Raw genomic sequence first — 26674 nt, 5'->3', positions numbered from 1 at the left:
ACTTAAAAATGAACCTCAACCCTCCCCTCTGTCATTGGGACTATAAGTTGGTACAAGTAGGACAGTGTTCTGGAAGGAAATTTGGTATTATCTATCAAAATTAAAAGGGCGCATATTTGATAGAGTTACTTCATTTTTAGGGAGTTTATCTTACAGAAATTTTAACACAAAAGCATAAGAGTAAATCTATAGGGAGTTCATTTTAACATTATTACAAGTAAATGCCAATAGTATTAAAAAATTAAAAAATGTCAAGAATAGTCCTAAATGTAGAGGAATAGTTAAAATTATAGTGTACTTATGCTGTGAAGTGCTATGCACTTGTTAACAGGTTGAGGGATAGCTAGATTTACTTCATGAGAAGCAGCTGAGTGTATCATTGAGTGCAAGGACCATGCAACTAACTTTCTGGGTTCAAATCCCAAATGCATCATTTATTAGATGCAGCCATTAGCAAATTACTTAAACTCATCTGGAAACTGGATATAATTATAGTTTCTCACCTGACAGGGCTGTTGTGTGAATTAAATGAGTTACTATTTAGGCCTCAAGCAAGCACAGTAAGCACCACATAAATGTTTGAGTGTTTGCAATTACTATTATGTCCTGACATGGAAGAATGTTCATGATATAATCCTGAGTGAAAGAAAAAAGTTGCATTACACTGTAGAATATGATTCAGTTTTGAAAAAACAAACACGGACAAAGAAATGTAGTTTGATTTTGTTATGATTTTGTATGTCCGTAGGAAAGGGTCTGTGAGGATATATGTTAAACTATCAGCTATGTTATCCCTGAGGGAGTGGATGACTTTCCTTTTTTTACTTTAGACACTTCTGTTTATTATAACTTCCACTTTTATAATTTTTGAAGCTTTTTTTCTAAAAAATATCAAAACAATTTCCTTTTATTATACAATCATATAAATGTATTTTTGAAAAAAAATTTTTTTAATGTTTATTTATTTTTTAAGAGAGACACAGCACGAGCGGGGGCGGAGCAGAGACAGAGAGGGAGACATAGAATCTGAAAAAGGCTCTAGGCTCTGAGCTGTCAGCACAGAGCCCGAAGTGGGGTTCGAACTCTGGAACAGTGAGATCATGACCTGAGCTGAAGTCAGACACCCAACGGACTGAGCCACCTAGGTGCCCCTAAATGTATTTTTGAATTTAGTTGTTTTTCAGAGATCTGTAGATTTCATCAACATGCTATCACATGATTAGATTCTGTTTCAAAACTTTTGTTGATGCAGTTAACCCTTAAGTGTTTTTATTTTATTTTTTTTATGTTTATTTATTTCTGAGACAGAGAGAGACAGAGCATGAGTAGGGGAGGGGCAGAGAGAGAGGGAGACACAGAATCGGAAGCAGGCTCCAGACTCTGAGCTGTCAGCACAGAGCCCGACGCGGGGCTCGAACTCACAAACCGTGAGATCATGACCTGAGCCGAAGTCGGTCGCTCAACCGACTGAGCCACCCAGGCACCCCAAGTGTTTTTATTTTCTACTAGCTTTGTGACCTTAAGTGTCATTTCTTAATTTGCAAAGTAAGCATACAGGCTAGATCAGTTGTTTCTTAAACCCAGGATTCCCAAACTGTGCTGTCAGGTACCTTTGATGACTATAGTGAGCTCACACAGGCACTGTGGAATATTTAAAAATTTTTGAGGGAAACACGGTAATATTTCACAGCTGTGGGATATCTGTGTGATATTTGACATCTGTGGGGCACTGCTCAAACTATTAGTTTCAGGTAGTGTCTGTTACATTGTGCTGTATTCCTTTTGATGACAGGAAGTCTTCAAAAAACTAGGTTTGGGGGCTACTGTGATAAAAAAGTACTGTGCAAAAATCCATATGAACGGTAAATGAAAGTGGCAGTGTCCAAAGTGTTTTCAAGGTTTGGGAAGTTGTGTGTAGTAGGTGCATTCATTCCATTAATAAGCAACTGTGGTTATTTAGTAATAAAATATTTCTTTCAATTTATATGTATTTTTCAAACTGCTACTAAGTTGTTAGGACATAAATACTTAATAGATTGTATGGATCTAATAAATTGAAATAGAAGGCATTTTTTGGTGCCTAGGGGGAACCTTGAAAAAAATTACTGAGACACTGAGAGTTCTGTGAAATGAAAAAGCTTGGGAACCTCTCAAACTCTTTTGACTAGGACACTTACAATAAGAAATTTATTTTTTCTTAGGGATATAATTTACATATATGTATAAATATAAATGAATTGTAAGTTCCACTAAATAATATCCTACTACTTTTAACACACGCTGTTATTTTTAATTCAGTCCCGTTTGATTTTATTAAAAGATGCTAGCTCCAATCTATCAGATTTTTTTTTTTTTTTTTTTGACCTACTAACGGGTTGTTAACTACAAATTTGAAGAGCATGAGGCTGGATGACCTCTAATTTCTAGCTTTAATGTGCTTTGTTTTCTGATTGGTTATAAATGAAATCGGACTACACTTATTCAATTGATGCATCTCTGAAAGTTTGTATAGATGCTACATTTCTGTATTGTGAATTATTTTTTTTTTAATTTATTTATTTTGAGAGAGAGAGAGAACCCGAGTGGGGGAGGAATAGAGAGAAAGAGAGAGAGAATCCCAAGTAGGCTCTGCACCATCAGTGCAGAGCCCAGTGTGGGGCTCGAACCCACACACTGAGATCATGACCTGAGCTGAAATTAAGAGTTGGATGCTTAACCAACTGAGCCACCCAGGTGCCCCTATAACAGTATTTTATTAAAGAATTTCTCTGTAGTTCCAGGCTTGTTTGGAATTATAAATGCATATATGTATGCATGTAACTATTATTTAGTTAGTTATTTTACATGTTGTCAAAATAAATTACCTGCTTAGGAATGGTTAACCTCTTCATATTGTATGAGACTCCTGTATTTTTTTTTGCCTGTTTGCATGTAAGAATTGGATCCTGAGACTTATCAGTGGGAGCATCCATCAGTCAGCAAGTAGGTCTGGAGCACCTAGTGTGTACTCTGCATGGACTAGGGATATATAGGGGCCTAAAACATCTCCACAGTTCCATGTAAGCGACAGATATGTAAATAATAGCACAAGGTGGTAAGAGGAATGGTAAAGTACTGTGGATCCACAAAGTGGGAGCAACTACACTGCCTTAAGGAGTCAATAAACGCTTCCAATGAAAGAAAAAGTAGTTGTCTTTCTTTCCTTTACAGCCTTAGCTTAAATTAGTAAGTTATTGAATATGGAAGGAAACTTTTCAAAATTGTTTGTTTTTTCTTGGTTTTTTTTCCTTCCTCAAAAAGTGACACGTGCCTCTGCTTTAACAAAATTCAAAAACATATTCATAGAAAAATCTGCTTTTACTCCTTGATCCTCACTCAGAGTTAACCAGGTTTAGCAGTTTCTTCGGTATCAGGGAAGGTTTTGTCATGAAAATTTCATACTTAGGCCAAAAAATAATCCTGACTCGTAAGCTGTAAAACACTTTTATAGGGATGTATTCCTTGAAATTAATTTGGAAGAATAAGTATTCAGGATAACTAGATGGTGGGTAAGCAAAGCTTAAGTTCCTATTCCTAGGGCTTTTTTTTTTTTTTCCCCCTCATTATTCCCAGTCTTGTTCGTGGTCTTCAGTTCTCCCTAAGTAAAAGATTAGGACCACCTCTAGTCAAGCTCTAGTTTAGCTCTTCATTTCTTATCATTGGGAGACATTATGTTCTTTGAGATCCTCACCCTGCCTCATATTCCAGGGGCCAAACTGGTACCAAATGTTAGTTTCTTCTAGATTTCATAGATTACAGTAGATCTGCCTTATATTTGTAAAAGTAGTTGTTGGGGTTTTAAAAATTTATTTATTTATATATTAATGTTTATTTTATTATTTTTTTTTTTGAGAGAGAGAGAGAATGAGAATGAGTGGGGAAGGGGCAGAGAGCCAGAGACACAGAATCCACAGCAGGCTCCAGGCTCTGAGCTGTCAGCACAGAGCCCAACATGGGGCTTGAACTCACCAACAGTGAGATCATGACCTGAACTGAAGTTGGTTGCTCAACCGACTGAGCCACCCAGGCACCCCGGGTTTTGTATTTTAAATGTGAAAAGAGTTGAGGCTGAATCCGCAGGTCACTTGTGTTTGTGTATTATACTATATTATGGGGGTGTTGGTTATTCTGGAAGTTTACTTGGAACAGTGTAATGGGTCTGACCTAGAGCTGGAAAGTTTTCTCCTTTTTTTCTAGCCTGGTCCCTACTAAATTTGTCCATTTTATATTTAGACTAGATAGTATGACTATTGCAGTCTTGTTTTTTCTCATTCTTTCAGGCAGCCATGATTGTTACATAGGATCTGATAGAGATGAGAGAACTGAAATGTAGTAAAGGTATGGAAAATATTCTCTGTGAGAGCCAAAACAATATAATTTCATTTTATCCCTAGTGCCAGGCACATAGTGGGAGCCCAGTGAATAATGGAACCAAATCTATGTGACTGAATGAGAGCCCTGTCATTTGCTTCTAGAGGATACTTGAGAATTGGCCATTTAAAAATATCATCTTGTATCTTATTTGTGTATATACCGTAAATACAGATTAGCATTTCTCAAACTTTTTGGTGTCAAGAGCACTTCATGAGTTTTTAAAAACTTAAAGAGCTCTTGTTCATGTGGGCTATGTCTATTGATATTTACTGTATTAGAAGATTTAAATATATATATTAGTTTAAAACATTTTGTTTAACGTTTATTTATTTTTGAGAGCGAGAGAGAGAGAGAGAAAGACAGAGCGCAAGCAGGGGAGGGGCGGAGAGAGAGGGAGACACAGAATCCAAAGCAGGCTCCAGGCTCCAAGCTGTCAGCACAGAGCCAGACACGGGGCTTGAACCCACGAAGCGTGAGATCATGACCTGAGCCTAAGTCGGAGGCTTAACCGACTGAGCCACTGAGGCGCCCCTTAAAAAAAAAATTAATTCCAGTATAGTTAACATACAGTGTTACATTACTATCAGGTGTACAATATAGTGAGTGATTCAGTACAATATAGTGAGTGTGCATTACTCAGTGTTCCTCATGGTAAGTGTACTCTTAATCCCTGTCACCTATTTCATCCATCCATCTTTTTGTTCTCTATAGTTAAGGGTCTCTTTTTCTCTGTTTGTTTTGTTTCTTAAATTCCACATGTGAGTGAAATCTAATGGTATTTGTCTTTCTCTGATTTATTTGACTTAGCATTCTACTCTGTAGATCCATTCGTGTTGTTGCAAATGACAAGATTTCATTCTTTTTTATGGCTGAGTAATATTCTATTATATATACATAAATATATATATGTACATATACACATACACACACACACACCGCCCTTCTTTATCCATTCATCTATCAGTGGACACTTGGGCTGCTTCCATAATTTGGCTATTGTACATAATACTGCAGTAAACATCGGAGTGCCTGTATCTTTTCAGATTAGTGTTTTTGTATTCTTTGGGTAAATAACCAGTAGTAGAATTACTGGATCATATGGTAGTTCTATTTTTAATGTTTGGAAGAACCTCCCTACTGTTTTCCACAGTGGCTGTACCAGTTTGCTTTCCCACCAACAGTACAACAAGGGTTCTTTTTTCTTCATATCCGTGCCAATACTTGTTTCTTATGTTTTTGATTTTAACCATTCTGACTGTGAGGTGACATCTCATTGTTTTGTTTTGCATTTTCCTGATGATGAGTCATGTTGAGCATCTTTTCATGTGTCTGTTGGCCATATGTGAGACTTCTTTGGAGAAATGTCTGATTCATGTCTTCTGCCCATTTTTTAATTGATTATTTGTTTTTGTGTATGTGCTGAGTTGTAGAAGTTCTTTCTATATTTTGGATACTAACCCTTTATTAGATATGTCATTTGCAATATCTTCTCCCATTTAGTAGTTTATCTTTTAGTTTTGATGGTCATTTCCTTAGCTGCACAGACACTTTTTATTTTGGTTTAGTGCCAATAGTTTATTTTTGCTTTTGTTTCTCTTGCCTCAGAAGACGTATCTAGTAAAATGTTGCTTCAGTTGATGTCAGAGACATTACTGCTTGTGCTGTCTTGTATGATTTTATGGTTCAGGTCTCACATTTAAGTCTTTAATCCATTTTGAGTTTTTATTTTTGTGTATGTTGTAAGAGAGGTTCAATTTTATTTTTTTGCATGTAGCTGTCCAATTTTCCCAGTACCAGTTTTTGAAGAGACTGTCTTTTACCATTCTTCTTTGTTGAAGATTAATTGACCATGTAATTGTGGGTTTGGATCTAGGTTTTCTATTTTGTTCTATTGATCTATATGTTGGTTTTTGTGCCATTCCCATGCTGTTTTTTTTTTTTTTTTAACGTTTTTTTTTTTTATTTTATTTTTGAGACAGAGAGAGACAGAGCATGAACGGGGGAGGGTCAGAGAGAGGGAGACACAGAATCTGAAACAGGCTCCGGGCTCTGAGCTGTCAGCACAGGGGCCTGATGCGGGGCTCGAACTCACGGACCGCGAGATCGTGACCTGAGCCGAAGTCGGCGCTCAACCGACTGAGCCACCCAGGCGCCCCCCCATGCTGTTTTGATGACTACAGCTCGCTAGTATATCTAGAAATCTGGGATTGTGATACCTCTGTTCTGTTTTGTTCTTTTTTTTTCAAGATTGTTTTGGCTATTTGGGTTTTTTGGTTCTGGTTCTGTGAAAAATGTTCTTGGTATTTCGATAGGGATTGCATTAAATCTGTAGATTGCTTTGGGTAGTATGGACATTGTAACAATATTTGTTCTTCCAATCCGTGAGCATGGAATATCTTTCCATTTGTTTGTGTCATCTTCAATCTCTTTCATCAGTGTTTTATGGTTTTTAGAAGACAGATCTTTCACCTCCTTGGTTAAGTTTATTCCTAGGTATTTTATTATATTTGGTGCAATTGTAAATGGAATTGTTTTCTTAATGTATCCTTCTGCTGCTTCATTATTAGTGCATAGGTGCAACAGATTTTTGCACATTGATTTTGTGTCTTGTGTCTTTGTGTCTTGGGACACATTACTGAATTCATTTATCAGTTGTAGTCATTTTTTGGTGGTCTTTGGGATTTTTTATATATAACATCATGTGATCTGCAAATAGTGGAAGTTTTACTTTTTCCTCACCAATTTGTGTGCCTTTTATTTCTTTTTCTTGTATGACTGCTATGGCTTGGACTTCCAGTACTTTGTGGAATAAAAGGGGTGAGAGTGGACCTCCTTGTTTTGTTACTGATCTTAAAGGAAGAGCTTTTGATTTTTCACCATTGAGTATGATGTTAGCTGTGGTTTTTTTTTTTTTATTTTATTTTTTTTATTATATGGCCTTTATTATGTTGAGGTATGTTCCTCTACGCTTACTTTGTTGAGGGTTTTTATCATGAATGGATGTTGTACTTTGTCAAATGCTTTTTCTGCATCTCTTGAAATCATATGGTTTTATCTTTTGTTGATGTGATGTATCACGTTGATTAGTTTGTGAATATTAAACCACACTTGCATCCCAGGAATGCATCCCACTTGATACGGTGAATGATTTTTTTAATGTATTGTTGGATTCAGTTTGCCAATATTTTGTTGAGGCTTTTTGCATCTGTGTTCATCAGAAATATTGACCTGTAGTTCTCTTTTTTTGGTAATGTCTTTATCTGGTTTTGGTATCAGAGTAATGCTAGCTTCATAGAATGTATTTGGAAGCTTTCCTTCCTCTTCTTTTTCTATTAACTCTTCTTTAAATGTCTGGTAGAATTCTCCTGTGAATCCATCTGGTCCTGGACTTTTGTTTGTTGAGAGTGTTTGATTACTGATTCAGTTTCATTGCTAGTAATCAGTCTATTCAAATTTTTTGGTTCTTCCTGATTCAGTTTTGGGAAGTGATACAGTTCTAGGAATTTATTTCTTCTAGGTTGTCCAGTTTGTTGGTGTATAATTGTTCATACTGTTCTCTCATAATCCTTTATAGTTTTGTGGTGTTGGTTGTCATTTCTCCTGTTTCATTTGTGATTTTATTTGCTCGCTCACTCTCTCTGTCACTCTCTCTTTCTCATGAGTCTGGCTAAAGGTTTATCAGTTTTGTTGATCTTTTCAAAGAACTAGCTCCTGGGTTTATTGGTATGTTACATTGTGTTGTTGTTGTTGTTGTTGTTGTTGTTGTTGTTGTTTTAGTTTTAGTTTCTATTTCATTTATTTCTGGTCTGTTCTTTTTTATTTCCTTCTTTCTATTGATTTTGGGTTTTGTTTGTTCTTTTTGTAGCTCATTTACATGTCAGGTTAGTTGTTTATTTGAAATTTTTCTCAACTTCTTGAAGCAGACCTGTATTGCTATAATCTTTCTTCTGAGAACAGCTTTTGCTGCATTCCAAAAATTTTAGACTGTTGTGTTTTCATTTTCATTTGTTTCTGTATTTTTTGATTTCCTCTTTGATTTCTTGGTTGACCCATTTATTTTTTAGTAGCATGTTATTTCACTTCCATGTATTTGTGTTTTTTCCAGATTTTTTCTTGCAGTTGATTTCTAGTTTCATAGCATTCTGGTTGGAAAACATGCATGACATGGAAGTTTTAAACATATTTATTAATTTATTTAAAATAACAATAAACCTGTATTAAAATAAATAACATTTTTAAGTGAAAAGTAACTGTATTTTCCAAAACACAAAACACAAAAGCATTTAGTGAAAAGAATAACATTGTTTGACATTTTCAAATCTTTTTAATATCTAGCTTAATAGAAGACATCTGGATTCTCATATCTCCTTCTGCATTCAACCTGTTGTGATATCATATGTCATGTAGCCTTTGGGAGACTGCACTATATATACTCAAAAAAGAATGAAAGTGAAAAAGAGAATTAATATCTTAATATTATTATGGAAATAATTTTGATTTCAAAGACTCCCCCTGATAGGTAGACCCTCAGAGATCCCTGGACCACATTTGGAACTGGTGGTATAGATTATAAATTTAGAGTAGAATAGGACCTTAGAGGTCATGTAGTTTTAATCACCTCTTGTGGATATTTCTGGCTTATGCATCTGGACTGAGATAGGGAATACCTCAAGGTTGTGTTTTTGGGAATAATCATGAGTTGACTTTTGGAGATGTTGAGTTTGATGTGCCTTTGAGGTTTCTGAATAAGCAGTTGGATATATGGGTTAGCATAGCAGAGATAAGATTGGGACTAGACTTTTGGCAGTCATTGGCATATACGTACATGGTATTTGAAGCCTTGGACATGGTGACATTGCCCAGAGCATAATGTTAGAAAAGAGCCAATGTTCAAACCCTCTTGAACCTCTAGATTTAAAAGAGAAGGGCTAGCTAGCAGAGGATACTAAGAAAGAACTAGAGAGGAAGTGGAAAATCAGAGTGTGGTATATGGAAGCCAAAGGAAATGAGTGTTTCAAGAGAGTAGTCAACTGTGATAAATGCTGCCAAGAGGCCAAGCATGATGAGGACTTTTTATTTGAAAATGCACAGCAGATTGAGAGATCTTTGGTGATTTTAATGAGCGCTGTTGGGGAGAATTTGAGGGTGCGAAGCACCTAGGAATTGCTTGAAGAGTGAGTGTATTCAATTAACTTTTATGCGAAGTTTGTAAAGGAAAAAGAGCAGTAGTAGAGGAGGGTGCTGGGTTGAGAGACTTTTGTGTTTGTTTTAAGTAAGAAGACTTGATTGAGTATAAGTGCTGATAGGAACAATCTTGGAGAGAGGAGGACGCTAGAGATACACATGAGGGAAAATGTAATTGATGGTTGAAGTTTCTTGTAAGAACCTGGAGGTGGGGAGATCTTAAAACAGATGTATTCTTGTGGCTCCTTTCCCCTAAAAGTTACTTTTTGTGTTCTTTTTCTATTCCCCCCTCTTTATGAATTCTTAGCCTGTACAGTAAGTGGGGAAGTTAAATGGTAAATATAATTCTTTAAAATTTCTTGGCTATTGTTAGTTTTCTTTGAGCCTTGCGCCTCTCTTATGAAATGAGTATTTGGGTGATACTTTGAAGTGTGGATCCCTTGTTTGCTATCAAGTAATTTATTTTAAGTTGCATGCTTACTTGAGATAAGGTGCTTCTGCCTTTTATATGTATCGTACTTTTTTTTAAAAGATGGTTCTCCATAGAGTTCTTTTTAAAGTTTTTATTTATTTATTTTGAGAGAGAGAAAGGGAGAGTACGAGCACGTGCGAGAGAGTGCGCAAGTGGGGGAGGGGCAGAGAGAGACATGGGGCTCAAACTCTCGAACTGAACTGAACTGGAACTGAACCGTGAGATCGTGATCTGAAGTCAAGAGTTGGGGTGCTCAACCCACTGAGACACCCAGGTACCCCTTTATATGTATCATCTTAACCAGATACTTTTATATTATTTTCATAGCTTTAATGAAGTTTTATTTCTGTTTTCTGTTGGCAAGTTAGAGTCATCCTTAGCTAACTTTTGGAGGCTTTTTATATTTTATGTGATGTAAATAGAACCATGTCAAATATAGTTTCTTTTTTAGTCCTCATGATATTTGACTTTAGTCTGAACAAAGTAGTATTCATTTATGCTTTGACTTTTGCATGAAACAACTTGTTTCTCTAAAAGATGCCAGTTAAACTCACTATAAAATGGACACTAGAATGAAACTCTTGAGTCACTTAAATGAGTAATAAAAGTATTCTTTTTTTTTAATTTTATTTTTTATTTTTTAAAAATTTACATCCAAATTAGTTAGCATATAGTGCAACAATGATTTCAGGAGTAGATTCCTTTGTGCCCCTTACCCATTTAGCCCATCTCCCCTCCCACAACCCCTCCCGTAACCCTCAGTTTGATCTCCATATTTATGAGTCTCTTCTGTCTTGTCCCCCATGTTCATCTGTTTTGTCTCTTAAAGTCCTCAAATGAGTGAAGTCATGATTTTTGTCTTTCTCTGACTGACTAATTTCACTTAGCATAATACCCTCCAGTTCCATCCATGTAGTTGCAAATGGCAAGATTTCATTCTTTTTGATTGCCAAGTAATACTCCATTGTGTATGTGTGTGTGTGTGTGTGTGTGTGTGTGTGTGTGTATACATATATGTATATACCACATCTTCTTTATCCATTCATCCATCGATGGACATTTGGGCTCTTTCCATACTTTGGCTATTGTTGATAGTGCTGCTCTAAACATGGGAGTGCATGTGTCCCTTTGAAATAGCACACCTGTATCCCATGGATAAATGCCTAGTAGTGCAATTGCTGGGTTGTAGGGTAGTTCTATTTTTAGTTTTTTGAGGAACCTCCATACTGTTTTCCAGATTGGCTGCACCAGCTTGCATTCCCAGTAATAAAAGTATTCTTAAAGTTTTCTGAAAAGTGCAATAGAGTGGTATAGATTCTATGTTATTGGTTTCTCAAAACTGTGGTCATGGAGAGGAGTGGCCAATAATTGATCCTTTAAAAACAAATCGTGTTGGGGCGCCTGGGTGGCTCAGTCGGTTAAGCGTCCGACTTCGGCTCAGGTCACGATCTCGCGGTCCGTGAGTTTGAGCCCCGCGTCGGGCTCTGGGCTGACGGCTCAGAGCCTGGAGCCTGCTTCGGATTCTGTGTCTCCCTCTCTCTCTGACCCTCCCCCGTTCATGCTCTGTCTCTCTCTGTCTCAAAAATAAATAAACTTAAAAAAAAAATTAAAAAAAAAATAAAAAAAAAACAAATCGTGTTGAAGACCTCACATGATCTTGTTCCTTTTCTTCTTCAGATTTATTTCTTGACATTTGTCCTTTTCAACACATGGGGCTTTTTGGTTTCTTAAACTGTGTCCTGTCTTTTTTGTCTCAGGGCTGTTCCATGTACTGTTCTTACTGCCTGGAAAGCTCTTCCGTGCTGCCCTATATTCATCCTTTAGGTCTTAGATTTAATGACACTTTCCTCTTCACTTCCCAGATTAGATGAATTTCTTTCTGTTATATGCTTCTGTGGCATTTCTATTTTTCCCCTTAATTATTTTCATCTCATTTGTAATCTTTATGAATATCAACTTTCTGAGTAAATCTTTAGATTTCTTTAATTGGTGAGTATGTTCCTTCTCACTGCTGTCTTCCCACTGCTTAGCACTTTTCATTTCTACTACATACATAGCACTCAGCAAACAATAAATGAGTGGAGGACATGGGTCAATTTGAGGAAAAGGTCTTTCTTCAGTGTGGAAGAGCACAGTCTGATGCAACACCAGAGAGTTTGCTGAAACCTCTTACCTGTGTAGAAGAGAGGGTGGAATAAAACGTTTCATCCATAGACATTTGTGAGCAAGCCCTGTCCTTTGGTGTGAGTTTGATAAGAGTCAAGACATATTGGTTCAATGAGTATTCTCTAAAGAAGTTAAAGTGCATTGAAGTTTATGGAGCAGAAATTCCATTAGAGGTGGGAATTGAGGATAGAATTGAGGTGGGAAAGCCAAGTGCCTTGTGATGAAATTTTGAGAGAGTATGGGGGATTATGTTATGGATGGTAGCTGAGTTTGAATATTATGAGAGGCATTATGTGAATGGCCTGTTAGAGGCTTTCAGAGGTTTGAGAGAGAGAGAGGGCTCTAGATTTAATTTTCAGATCTGTCACTGAATGACCTTGGACTATTTCCATAGCCTGTCTGATACTGTTTCTTCATCAGTGAAATGGATATATGAATAGTTTTTCCATACTTTAAAAACTTTATTTATATAAAAAAACTCATTCATTTTTAAAAGCATTAACAAGAGAGAAAGAAAAACAGAAAAGGTATGGAGCAGAAGACCTGCCCCTTAGTAGTGTTCAGTGGGGAGGTGGGATTTTTGGTTCTCTGGGATTGAATGCTTAAGTGTTTTTATAAACAAGAGTGAAAAAAAATAAAATAAATGTCCCCCAAAGCCCATGTCTGTTCTATTATGCATACCGTACTGAGAAAAAGAACACCAGGAAGAGAACAGAAGAGGACAAGAGAAACCCGAGTGGAGCCAGGTTCAGATGGGGGCAATTTCCCCTGCGCAGTATGTTCCTACGGTCACAAAGAAGAAAAGGCTTCTTTTTGCTAGGAGTGGGAAGAAATGGGAGGGGAGAAAAAGGGTAAATAAGGGATCTTAATACATAGGGGAAAGGAAAGGGTGATGTGTTGTGTACTTTTCTCCTCAGCATAGCCTGAATATATAAGAAGAGAGTATATAAGGGGAGAGAGAAGGATACAGATTTCCAGCTGCATTGAACAGAGCTCTTAGATTAAGGGGAGGAGTAAAAGGCAAATAAGGAAAAGGATTGTGGGTTGTGATGGAGACTTAGTTCTTGGCCCACATAGAAGGAACACAGAAAATGGTAGCTACAATTATTAACTATTAACTGCCTTCATGGTCACCCCCCATAGAGGTCTGTAATTTTAGCTTCTGGTTTAAAGGTATTTTTTTGTTCTTAAGTGTTCTGGATCTTCGCAAGAGAGATGGTCTCAGGTGGTTGGGGAATAGGATTAGTTCTCTCCACTGATGCTCATCTTTATGGAAATCAACAGTGGTTTTGGAGGCTTCGGGCTTCAAAGAGTAGAACTGAAAATAGTCTTTAGAGCTGTAGTTCTCAAAGCTGACATGGTATTGGGATTCCTGTGGACCTTTAAAAATACAGATTTTTGGCCTCTTCACAGACCCACTGATTCAGAAGCTCTTGGGGGTGGAGCCTCAGCATCTCAGTTTCTAATATGTCATTCAGGTGATTCTCCTCCTAGAGCTGCTTGAGAAAGCAGGTTCAGGAGACAGGAACTCTGCAGCTGCTTGGAGGAGGGCGTTATGTGGCTGCTCTGAAACTCTCTTGCAGCAGGAATGATTGGGAATGTATGTATGGATTATTTGGGAGAGAGTTATCTTTAAAAAAAATTTTTTTTTAATGTTTATTTATTTTTGAGAGAGACAGAGCATGAATAGGGGAGGGGCAGAGAGAGAAGGAGACACAGAATCCGAAGCAGGCTCCAGGCTCCAAGCTGTCAGCCCAGAGCCCGATGCAGGGCTCGAACCTACGAGCCCTGAGATCATAACCTGAGCCGAAGTTGGATGCTTGACTGACTGAGCCACCCAGGTGCTTTTTGGGTTTTGAGAGAAATTTTATTATGTTGTAGGTTTATTCATGGAGGTAATACCTTTTTTAGATATAGAAAATTAGCCATAAACATGTATGATATAAATATGAACAGTAGATATAAAAATAGGGAAACTAAAAATAAGGGAGGAGAGGAAGTCAGATATGTGATTAATACAGAAAACAGAAGAGGGAAAAATATCATAGAAAATGGGAGGTAAATAGGGAAAAAAAGGAAGATATAATATTTGAAGAGATTATAACAAATTTGTTTTTTAGGGAATGAATATAAATGTTTCTTTAATTTTAAGCGGACTTTCTTAAGTAAGAATGTACTAGTGAATGAAAGAACCAGAGATGATAACAAAGTATCAGGAAACCCACCTTCACCTTTCAGCTCACTTTAGCCTGTAGGATTTTAGAAGAAGGAATGGTATGGTATGGGTTTTAGGAGAAAGAATGCATTGTTTACTGATGGACTTAATTGAATAAGATCTAGGATAGTGTGCCTAGATCTAATTCCAGTTATTTCAATTTTTACCTTAGGATTCTGGCTTCTTACTGTCTGTTAGAGACTCTTGGCAGCTTGGAATCTTTGTTACTGGGTTTCACTGGAAGTCAGGTAGAGTTAAGGTCTCTTGAGGATGGCACTCTGCGATATCACCATACTTCCAAAATCAGGGAACTTGATTGCTAACAGTGTAATTCTCAACAGGACAGATTTGTTTGTCAGGTTGTAGCCTGGGAGTTAGTGGTACATCTCTGTTAATTACCACAAATAATCTGTTCAGATGGGGCCACCCCATTCCCCTCTGAGAAACACTCAGACTTTATATGAGGTTGAAGCCGTATTTCTAGTAGTTAATCTTTGCTCTGGGTGAGTAGCTGGGAGAAATGTCTTCTCTTTCTGAGTAGTTTCTGCTGTTCACTGACTCTAGATGGTAATGTTTTACTGCTCCACTTTACCTGCTCATTACATTATGTCCAGAGTGAATAAATGAACCTCCAGGGCAGTTTATACATAGTTCTTGAACTTTTTTTTTGAACTATACAAAACTTTCTGAACTTTTTTTTTTTTTTTTTTTTTTGGCCTAATCATAGCAAGGCTTTTACTTAAGCAAGTAAATACAGAGGATACGCATTATCTTTTGCTCCAGCCATCTGATTCATTGCACATTAATGATGGTATGCTTTTATCAAATGACTCCCATTATTTCCATGGCATCATACATTTAGTTTATTATATGGTCACCTGTAGCCCTCTTCTTTACACTGTTATCAGCAAGGTCAATTATGCTTTTTGTGTATGTGGTTTGTAGTTTATTTTACCAGTTATTCTTATAGGCTACTTGCAAAATAGTATATGAATTTCACTCCCTTGTTCTCTCTTTTGTTCCCAGCTTACTAGCCTAGTGATATATTTTAATTGTGTTCCTCTTTCTTCCTTAAGTGTTTTCCAGCCTGGCTTTTTAAACCATCTCTTCTGCTTCTGTGATCATGTTTATTGTTACTGGTATTGATTTACCCCCCCTCCCTTCCCTGTTTGTCCTTTCACTGGCAGCCTTGACTTTGATCCCTCTATTATTTTCTGTTTAAGTTGAGATCATAACAGCTTTCAACATTGCCATTTGCTTTTTTGTTCATGGACGGTCTCTGTTGATAGGAAGGTAAATAAGAAGATGTAGTCCTTAAAATCCATACAACCTTGTGGAGAGACTGATACACATGCTATTTGTAACTTTATTATATAATTTAGCACATTGTATACTATTTGTTTATATGTGTGCCTTCACTAGATTGTGAGCATTAAGTGCTTAAGGAATGTTCATTGAATGAATGAATGAATGAATGAATGAAGTGTGTGTGTGTGTGTGTGTGTGTGTGTGTGTGTGTGTCTGTGTGTGTGTGTGCGCACAATGATAAGGGCTCTAACAAGTTAACAGAGTGCTATTGCGGAAATAGATGAAGTAGTAATAGTTCTGTTAAGGAACAGTTGGGGAAAGATTTGTACTAGATGACATTAACGTTGGACTTGAAGGATATTACTGCCCCCAAAAATTTAGGAAATAAGATGTGGAGGTAAAGAAATTTCTGGATGTTTAGAGAATGCATTCTAGATATGACTTTTTGACAGGAACAGTTGGTATACAGTGAAGATAGCAAAGAGGCTAAGACTATAAATTAAGTTTATCATGCTAAGGAATCTGGAATTTTATCCCATAGGTGATAGTCATTGAAGAGCTTTAGAAGCAGAGTTGCTAGGTTCTTTTTTTAGAAAGATAATTGTGGTTGCAGTATAGAGAATAGGTTAGGAACAGAATAATTTAGGAAGCTTTTACCATAATTTGGGCTAAAGATAATTCTCTGAACAGAGGCAAGGGGAAGAGAGAGAGAGGGAGAGAGAAGTTAGAAATATCTTAAGTTTTTTCAACAGCTTTATGGAGGCATATTTTATATATCATAACAGAAATGTCTTAAAAGATAGTATTGACTTGGTAACTCAGTAAATGATGGTGAAGGAGAGGCAGAAATGTCAAAGATTAACTGGATGCATGACAACCCCATTCGCTATGAGAAAAAGAAGAAACTATTTTGAAGATCAACAATAATGAATTTGGTTCTGAACTTGATAAATTTGAAATTCAGTGGGATTTGGAGGTGGCCTGTCTAATAGACTGAAAACTTGGGTCTAGAGTTCAGACAAGGACCTAGGACAGAAATATGACATTTAGGAAGTGGTTGAAACTATGAAAATGTGTGAGATTGCCTGGGAAGAAGGAGCTAGGAAAGAAGAGACTTACGAATGGAACCTTTCGAAATGTTACCATTGATGAATTGGGCAAAAGTAGAGAAGCCATCAGTTAAGGGGAAAAAAAAATCAAGAAGATAAGGAAAATAGGACAGATGTGTTTTACTGATTCCAAGAGTAGTGACTATTTCAAGATGAAAGCTTAAAAACCCAATGTGATAGTGTTATAATACCTTACTGGAAAATTGTGTTATACAGATTATATACATACACATATATACGTATATACTTAGTTTTAATTATTTTTCCTGTTTTATCTTCATAAAAACTAACTTGTGGGTCAGGAAAAAATGATTTTTTAGACTTTAGAAAGTATGGACTTTTTAGTCGAAGGATTGTTTATAAGAAAATGAATTTGAAGAACAAAGCCTAAATTTTATCAATGGATTGAAAAAAGTGTTTTCTGGTGACCAGAGATAACGCTCTCTCAAAAGAATTGTCATAGAAATTGTCATTGAAATTTTCTGTATTTTCTCTCTCTCTCTTGAGTGTTTATTTATTTTTGTAAGAGTGACAGAGCACAAGTGGGGGAGGGGCAGAGAGAGAGGGAGACACAGAATCCGAAGCAGGCTCCAGGCTCCAAGCTGTCAGCACAGAACCCGACACGGGGCTCAAACTGACGAACTGTGTGAGATCATGACCTGAGCTGAATTCGGAAGCTTAACCGACTGAGCACTCCTCTTTTTTTAAGCAATATATGTAACATATTTTATCTATAATAACTTCTCCTAATAACCTAAGCACTAAATAATCATATCAAGCTATATAAACATTAGTTTATAGAAATATGAAGAGGAAACAAAAAGTTACAGTACATTTTTACTTACCTTAATTCTTAATTCTTGACAGATTAAGTAGGCAAAAGAGAATACACAAGTGTTCAGTAAATAATTCCAAAATTTCCATATGGCTGTAGAATAAAGCCATGTTCATTGAACTGAGAAGGTTAGTTTCATTACTGCCCAATAAATCATCTTGAATAAGTTTGATCTGTTTGACTTGGTAACCTTAAAATAATTGGAAAAGGCATTTTGTGGATTGAGATTTATACTTTAAAGATAGTAAGAGTTTTGATAGATTAGATTCTCTCCTTTCTATGAAGGTTTTTTTCATTGTGCTTTTTCCTCATTTTTTTCTATCTTTATAAAAAAATGGTGATATTTTACATATATATTCTTACAGAAAGAACAGACCTACTTAAATAGATTCTATTAATAACATCCACTTACTGGTATGGGATAACCAGGGATTTTGAAGGGTGGATTATTGAAAAACTGACATTCATGAGACTAGACATATAGAACTGAATTAAAACTGTAATTATAAACTTCAACTAGGCATGTTATCTGAAAATACTTTTTGATGTATAATATACATTGAAAAAGAATGTAAGTGCACACAGCTTGATGGAAATCCTTTAAACAGAATACGTGCATGTAATCAGCACCCATATCAATAAACAATATTATCAGTACCTCAAAAGCTGTTCCTTGCTCTAGTTCCAGTCATCACCCCTGCCCAAACCTACATAACCACTGTCTTTTTAACACCATAGAAGTTTGATACTTTAAAAAAATTTTTTTAATGTTTTATTTATCCTTGAGAGAGAGAGAGAGAGAGAGAGCATGAGCAGGGAAGGAGCAGAGAGAGAGAGGGACACAAAATCCGAAGCAGGCTCCAGGCTCTGAGCTGCCAGCACAGAGCCTGATGCAGGGCTCAAACTCACAAGCTGCGAGATGATGACCTGAGCTGAAGTCAGACGCTCAACCGACTGAGCCACCCAGGCTCTCCCCACCCCTTTAAAAAATTTTTTTATAAAGTTTGATACTTTATAAAATGGAATTATACAACATGTACTCTTGTTTCTGGCATTCTTCACTTAACATGTTTGTGATGTTCAACTATCTTGTTATATGTTGTTGTAATTAGTTCATTCTCATTGTTAAATGGTGAATATACTAGCATTTCTTTACAAGATGAAATTTTACATAAATGTCACACTCGAAACATTGAGTCCTTTGCATTTGAAGATGAGTAACTCTTACGAAGGTTTTTATTTGGGAGTAGATTTATTTAAATGCTTTTCATTTTATTTATCTACCTTGTCCCAGCCTATCAGCATTAGCCCTTAAACATAGAGATTATGGACATAAATGCAGTTTTGATTATTTAATCTATTCTTCCTTCTCATTGGAAAATGGATGATCACTGTGTATTTAAGCATTTATTTTAGTTTTAAAGAAAAGAGAAGTCTGCCCAAAGAAAACTTTTGTCACATTGTTGACATATTATTTACTAATATAGAATAACTCATGTTTGTTATTTTATTTTATTAAAACTTTTTAAAATGTTTTTATTTATTTTTGAGAGACAGAGACAGAGCATGAGTGGGGAGGGGGGGGCAGAGAGAGAGGAAGACACAGAATCCGAAGCAGGCTCCAGGCTCTGAGCTGTCAGCACAGAGCCCGACCCGGGGCTCAAACCATGAACCGTGAGATCGTGACCTGAGCCTAAGTCGGACACTAACCGACTGAGCCATGCAGTTGGTTAAGTATCTTTATGAGAAGGAAAGTATCTTTATGAGAAGGAAAGTAAAGTGAGTTAATGTTTTGAACTACATTGGCATCTCTGATGGGAGTTTTTATGGTTGGAAAAATTTTAAACTACTTGCATATGTGTTAATTTTAGTTTTTCTATCTGTTTTCTATTTTTAGTTTTATTATTTTATTTTATTATTATTTTCTAATGTTTTATTTATTTTTGAGAGAGAGACAGAGCGCAAGCAGGGGATGGGCAGAGAGAAAGGGAAACACAGAATCCAAAGCAGGCTGCAGGCTCTGAGCTGTTAGCACAGAGGCCAATGTAGGGTTTGAACCCAAGAACCATGAGATCATGGCCTGAACCGAAGTCAGATGCGTAACCAGCTGAGCCACTCATTTATTTTTATTTTTATTTATTTTTATCTTTTTTAATGTTTTATTTATCTCTTTTGAGAGAGAGAGTGCAAATGGGGAAGGGGCAGAGAGAGGGGGGGGGACAGAGGATCCGAAATGGGCTCCAGGCCCTGAGCTGTCAGTACAGAGCCCGAGGTGGGCTTGAACTCACAAACTGCGAGATCATGACCTGAGCCACCCAGGTGCCCCACAAAATAATTCTACTATATTGATAAGAAAATATGACTATTATCAAGCTGTTTAGTCAGCATAAGCAGATCGTTATCTTTCTCTTTGAGTCATGCTATAATTTTTTTCTTTCAGTATTTTTTATTGTGCTAAAATAGATAATATAGGTGTACCTGGGTGGCTCAGTCGGTCTTTGGCTCAGGTTTTGATCTCATGGCTCATGAGTTCGAGCCCTGTGTCGTGCTCTGTGCTGACAGTTCAGAGCTGGGAGCCTGCTTCAGATTCTGTGTCTCCCTCTCCGTCTGGTCCTACCTGACTTGAGCCCTGTCTCTCTCTCTCTCTCTCAAAATAAATTAAATAAATAAATAAATAAATAAACAAACAAACATTAAAATACATAATATAAAATGTACCATCTTAACCATTTTTAGTGTATAATTTAGTAATATTAAATACATTTATAGCATTGTGCATCATCACCATTCATGTCCAAAACTTTTTCCATCTTGCAAAACTGAAATTCTATATCCATTAAACAATAGCTCCATGTTCCCCCCTTTCCTGGCTTCTGGTAACCACTGTTTTACTTTTTGTCCCTATGATTTTGACTACTATAGGTACCTTATATGAGTGGAATCATACAGTATTCTTCTTTGTAACTGGCCCATTTCACTTAGCTGATGTACTCAAAGTTCATCTCTACTATGGAATATGTCAAAGTTGCCCTCCCTTTTAAAATTTTTTTGTAATGTTTATTCATTTTTGAGAGAGAGACAGAGTGTGAGCAGGCAAGGGGCAGAGAGAGAGGGAGACACAGAATCCTAAGCAGGCTCCAGGCTCTGAGCTGTCAGTACAGAGCTCAACGAGGGGCTCAGACTCACAAACCATGAAATGATGACCTGAGCCAAAGTCAGATGCTTAACCGACTAAGCCACCCAGGCTCCGTCCTGCCCCGTTTTTTTTGTTGTTGTTGTTTTTTGTTTTTTTTGTTGTTGTTTTTTTAAGTAGGCTTCACACCCAATGTGGAGCCTAACATGGGGTTTGAACTCATGACTCTGAGATCAAGAGTCAGATGCTTAACTGGCAGAGCCACTCAGGTATTCCAAAATTGTCCTCTTTCTTTTTTTTTTTTAAAGTTTATTTTAAGAGGGGGAGAGAGAGAGAGAGAGAGAGAGCAAGCACGTGAGCAGGGGAGGGGCAGAGAGAGGAAGAGGGAGAATCCCAAGCAGGCTCTTTGTGGAGCCCAACACCGGGCTTAAACTCACAAATTGTGAGGTGATGACCTGAGCTGAAATCAAGAGTCAGATGCTTAACTGACTGAGCCACCCAGGCACCCCTCTATTGTTAATTTTTTGAGGAACTGCCATACTGTTTTCCACAGAGGCTATATTATTTGACATTCCCACAAACAGGCCACAAGAGTTCCAGTTTCTCCGCATCAACACTTAGTATTTGTTGTTGTTGGCATTTTGATATTGCCATCCTAGTTGGTGTGAGGTAGTCACGATAGACTTTTTAATGGTTTAGTTTTCCAAAGAAAAATAAAGTTATCAGATTATCAGGGACTCTTAACAGGGCATGAAGGTAACTTAGAGTTGACAAAATTCCTTGCTGACTTTCATGAACGTTAAGATAAATGATAGCATTTTCCTTTGCTAATGTGATAGTATTGATGTTCAATGAACGCTGGTGGTATGATTGCAGGTAAATTGGCAGGATGAAGAGCAGCAAATCAAAAGAGGTGCCTTTACCAAATCCAAGGAACTCTCAAAGCAAGGATACTGTCCAAGGTATGATCTGTTTGCTTTAAATTGAACTTAATGCCTTGTTTAGGTCGTGTGTATAAAATTCTGGGCTAATCAGTAAATGAAAACTACATGTATACTTTGGTTTGTAAAAGGTAGATAAATTTTTAAATGAAATTTCTTTTAAACATACAAGGGATCTCACCTTCAAAGGTGTCCTATGGTAAACTTTTATAAAGGAAAACATTCTTTTTAAAAAAGAAGCAGTGCATGCAAAATTAGTTTTACACAGTTTCTTAGAAATTCTGAAAAATTCTGGTAATGTCAATAAGTGGTATAATATACGTCCTAATATAGTCTTAGACCTCTGTAGTGCACAGATAAGAAAAGGAAAAGTCTCACTGAACTCTTTTTTTTTTTTTTTAAATGATGCATTGGGGTTAACTTTAATTTAGGGCATGATATATTTTGAGGTACATTGACAAGCTAGAGTACATCTGAAGGAAGATTATTGGGTTTGTGAGGGATCTGGAAATCATGTCACATAAGGAACATTTGGCTGAAATGAAATTTCCTAGAGAAGGATGACTCAAGGAACTATGTGGCCTTATGTTATTTGTAGGGCTATTATCTGAAAGACTAGATTTTACCTTTGTTTCTGTTGGTAGGTTTAAGTCTGGAGTACTTTTCTAATCTTTTCAGCATCATAATGTGAACTATATCACAATATAAAACTTTGTATGTGTGTAGGTCATTGGGGCAAATTGAGGATACTGCTTATTGTTGGAGACGTCTGATGGAGCTGCGGGTGGGGGTGTTGGTCCAGCTGTCCCAGGAACTAATAGGATCAATGTCTAATACAACTGTAAAACATAAACTAGGAAACTTGGCGTTATAGGATGGGAAAAGAACCATGTTTTGGTTCAATATAATAAAGCAGTTGCTGAGGAATAGTTCTGCCTAATAAAATGGTCCTCAAAATCAAGTGCATTTAGAAGCTTATTAAAATGCAGATTTTGAAGACTTTTTCAGAGATTCTGATTCAGTAAATATCACTGTTTCCTAGCAGATATAACCACATCGTGGAATGCACTTTCTCAGACCAAGGCTGCTGTAAGTAATTATAGCTTCCATTTATTTCTTTCAGGTTTAAAATTGATTTCCTGTTATGATTGGATAGATTACATTTTTTTTTCTATAGTGCTTTTGTGATAGGAAAATAAAGTCAAAGATTTTGGTTGGAAATTAAGTACCATATATTACAAAATGAACATTAATGACAGCTATTAAATAATAAAGGGATAATCAAGACACTATTTTAGGTGGCAGGAACATTAACACTATGGCATATAAAATATTAAAATAATTTGTGCTATTTGTTCTCCTTTAATAAATTTGTTCATCTGGTATGTTGAAATGAAGATATAAAACAAAATGAATTTGGGAATATAGGGCTATGTCTACGTAGAAGGCTCAGAGTCAGAGAGGAAATGAAAGGAACAAATTTTTATTTAAATTCTATTTGGTTAACGTATAGTGTAGTATTGGTTTTAGGAGTAGAATTTGGTGACTCACCATTTACACAGCTTCTTTAATGGACTGTGAGTTGCCTCTTTTGTGGCAATAGCAGGCTGTTTTCTGTCAGTAGTGTTGAAGAATGTCTATAGGCAACCTGTTTTCATTTGTGTTCTGTCCAGTCTTGTCTGCAAGACAAGGAAAACAAATTTGGCAAGTGGTACATAGTCCCTTCAAAGGGAGCCTTTTTCCTTTTTCTTTGAATTTGAGTCACTTATTTCTTTACTGTGTGAATATGGTATTCTCTGTACCCTAATCTTCAGAACTGGTTTGAAAATACATCTGGAAAAGGTACTATAACCTAGATTTGGTCATAATGTAGGGTAAAATGAAGCATTATATATATTCTCTCTCTTCCATATGAGCATTGTATATCTACAATGTAGGAATAGTTTTTATCCCCAGTTTAACTTAGAGTTAACCTAATTTAGAGCTGAACTGTCAATTGTCGTTTTTCAAAACTATTGTGTTTTTAAAAATAACTTTTTTAAAAATTTATTTATTTTTGAGAGAGAGAGAGAGCGTGAGGGTGCACAAGCAGAGGAGGGGCAGAGAGAGAATCCCAAGCAAGCTCTGCACTGTCAGCACAGAGCCCGATGTGGGGCTTGAATCCACAAACCATGAGATCATGACCTGAGCTGAAACCAAGAGTTGGGCACTTAACCGACTGAGTCCTCCAAGTGCCCCTAAAAATAACTTTCACGGATGACAGGGGGCTTATAATATAAATGGGAGAAAAAGCCTGATAACAGAATATCAATGATTATTCCAGTTTTGTGAGTACATTGTACCACAAAAATCTGAATGAAGATAAATCAGAATTTTACACAGTGTTTATCTCTGTGTGGTGGAATTTTGATGATTTTAATTTCATTTTTTATACTTTTTCTGTGCTTTACAAGCTTTCTCCTGTAAGCATATAATTAGGGGAAAATGGTTTTTAAATCATTGAGAACATTGGTGGTTCTACCAGAAGTTGACTTCTACTGTAAAGTGTATGGAAACCTGAGTTCTGTCTCGTGAATTTTGTTTTTATTGTGAAACTTATTTTATAGACATAAGACTTAAAAAGTTGTAGCCGTTTGAACAGTTCTAAAATTTGAGTCCATCTGAGTTGTTCTTTTCTAATTTTTGCCTGTAAATTGCACAGGCTATATAACGATGATGTGCAACATATAATGTTAGAAAATGTACTGTTTCGAAAAATAATAAAAAAAAGGTCAACAAAACAAATAGAAACTCTTTGATATTCTTCAGTATCTTTTTTTTTTAAGTTTTAAAATATGTGTATTTATTTTTGAGAGAGATAGGGAGAGAGAGAAGAAGGAACTGGGGGAGAGGCAGAAAGAGAGGGGGAGAGAGAGAATCCCAAGCAGGCTCCGTGCTGTCAGCACAAAATCCCCACAAGGGGTTCGATCTCACAAACTGAGATCATGACCTGAGCTGAAACCAAGAGTCGGGTGCTCAACTGACTGAGCCACCCAGGTTCCCCTCTTGCGAATCTTTCTGATTTTCTTGTCCAAATGTGGGCAGCATTGTACTACTTGTTACTATAGCTGAAGTAACAAACAGTGAAAAAGCTAATACTACAAAAAGGCAGTCTTGAATTTTTCCTACTTTAGAGAAAGGTGTCGGACAATATAATTTGTGACTGTGTCAATCAGTAGTAGCGGATTTATATACAGAATTAACCTATTTGTTGTGATGGTGTTTGAACTTTAGCTGAGACACATTGAAAACAAATTAGAAGTTGTCCCTACAAGTACAGCTGTGTTTGATTCTGTCATGGATACCAAGAAATCTTCGGCAAGTGCTACCAGAAAAATAAGCAGAAAAGGTATGTGTGTTGTTGCTTCCAGAATTACAGATGTATTACATTTTTGATGTTTTGTTTCAATTTAATTTCCTTTTATAGTCTGGTATATTTGCTTGCTCTTTTGTCAGAGACCATACCTCATCCACATTTAGGTGTTTTGTCTTCGGTGCTGAGTAGTTATGAAGCAGCTTCATATTCAGTGACTACTGATGATGCTTTCACTATCTTTTGATGAGGGACTTTAGCATCATTGCATCACCTTTGACAGTGACTTTTCATTTGTTTTTCATGATAAGAATTTGATTTTAAGCCTTTGGGATTATGTCTGTATTTTAAATTCACAGATATATCACTTTGAGATTTAGTTGATTTAATAAGATTTACATATTGTTTAGGGGGTTAAATCATAATTGGAATTATGTATCTCATAGGTAAATTGACACAATGCCATTACTTTCTCTGGTTACCTTTCATATATGTAATTGTGTGGTTTCTTACTTAATTAGTGGACTAGAACCTGGAGGTTAGTACTTTCCATTAAAACTGTAATTTTTTTTTTTTTAAACCTGTGAGTCTGTTGGATTTTATTCGATAATTCCTTGTTTGAGTGAGAGCCTTTGACCAAAAGGAATTTTGTATGTAGAATTTGTTTTGCATTTTTTTTTGTTCAGAATGCAGTTTTTTCCTCTATAGATTGAGTGGTTTGTAATAGTTTAATTTGAATGTTTTCTATACACGTATATGATATTCAACTAGAGATGCCAGAAATAATAGATACTTATTTTCATAAACACTACCCAAATTCAGAGGCAATCGTAGATTATATCATATGTTCTTACAGACTTTCTTTTCCTTCAGATGGTAGATTCCTGGATGACTCTTGGGTTAATGCTCCAACCTCCAAATCTTCAAAATCACGAAAAGAGAAATCTCGCAGCCCTCTCAGAGTTACCACCCTGGAGAGTAACATAAGGAAAAATAACCGCGTGGAGTTTCGTGAACCTTTGGTTTCTTACAGGTTAGTGTTTAACAGTAAATTATCAACTAGGATTAGCCTGTAATATTTACATTAAGATTATGGTTTATTTTCTTGAGTTTTGCATAGCACTGTGGCTCTAGTATTATTACCTTTTTCATTTCCCAAAAATGTAGAGCAGAAGTCTTATATATGATGAAATATTGACTTTCTACTCTTTCACAGATTAAATATTTGGGAGGAAGAAGTAGTGAATCCAGGCTACCACCATTGTAATATATGTTTCCTACAGACAGATTATTCAGTCTCTGGAAGTGTGGCTTTTTTTTTTTTTTTCTTCATTAATATCTCAGATTAAGTGTTCTACATAATGAACTTTGTCTACATAATGAACTTTGTATAGCTTAGTTTTCTCCTTCTTCTTCCCCTCCTCCTCCTTCCCCTCCTCCTCCTCCTCCTCCTTCCTCTTCTTCTTCCTCTTCTTCTTCTTCTTCCTCTTCTTCTTCTTCTCCTTCTCCTTCTCCTTCTCCTTCCCCTTCCCCTTCCCCTTCCCTT

At 36.5% G+C, this 26674-nt stretch overlaps 1 protein-coding gene across 2 annotated transcripts in view; it reads left to right on the top strand.

Annotated features, from left to right (window-relative positions):
• The window catches only part of CEP350 (centrosomal protein 350), a 151557-nt gene that overhangs the window by 3572 nt on the left and 121311 nt on the right, over nt 1–26674 (top strand). For both annotated transcript variants that reach the window (XM_049634147.1, XM_049634146.1), the window contains exons 2-5: nt 21712–21797; nt 22819–22865; nt 25050–25164; nt 26002–26161. In XM_049634147.1, the coding sequence (XP_049490104.1) occupies nt 21725–21797; nt 22819–22865; nt 25050–25164; nt 26002–26161 (395 nt within the window). In that variant the 5' untranslated portion in view covers nt 21712–21724. The remainder of the gene's footprint in view (nt 1–21711; nt 21798–22818; nt 22866–25049; nt 25165–26001; nt 26162–26674) is intronic.

The sequence above is a fragment of the Panthera uncia genome, chromosome F1 (assembly GCF_023721935.1).
Source record: "Panthera uncia isolate 11264 chromosome F1, Puncia_PCG_1.0, whole genome shotgun sequence".
Lineage (NCBI taxonomy): Eukaryota > Metazoa > Chordata > Mammalia > Carnivora > Felidae > Panthera > Panthera uncia.
Note: the sequence above shows the minus strand (reverse complement) of the source record. Positions and strands in the feature narration are given on the sequence as shown.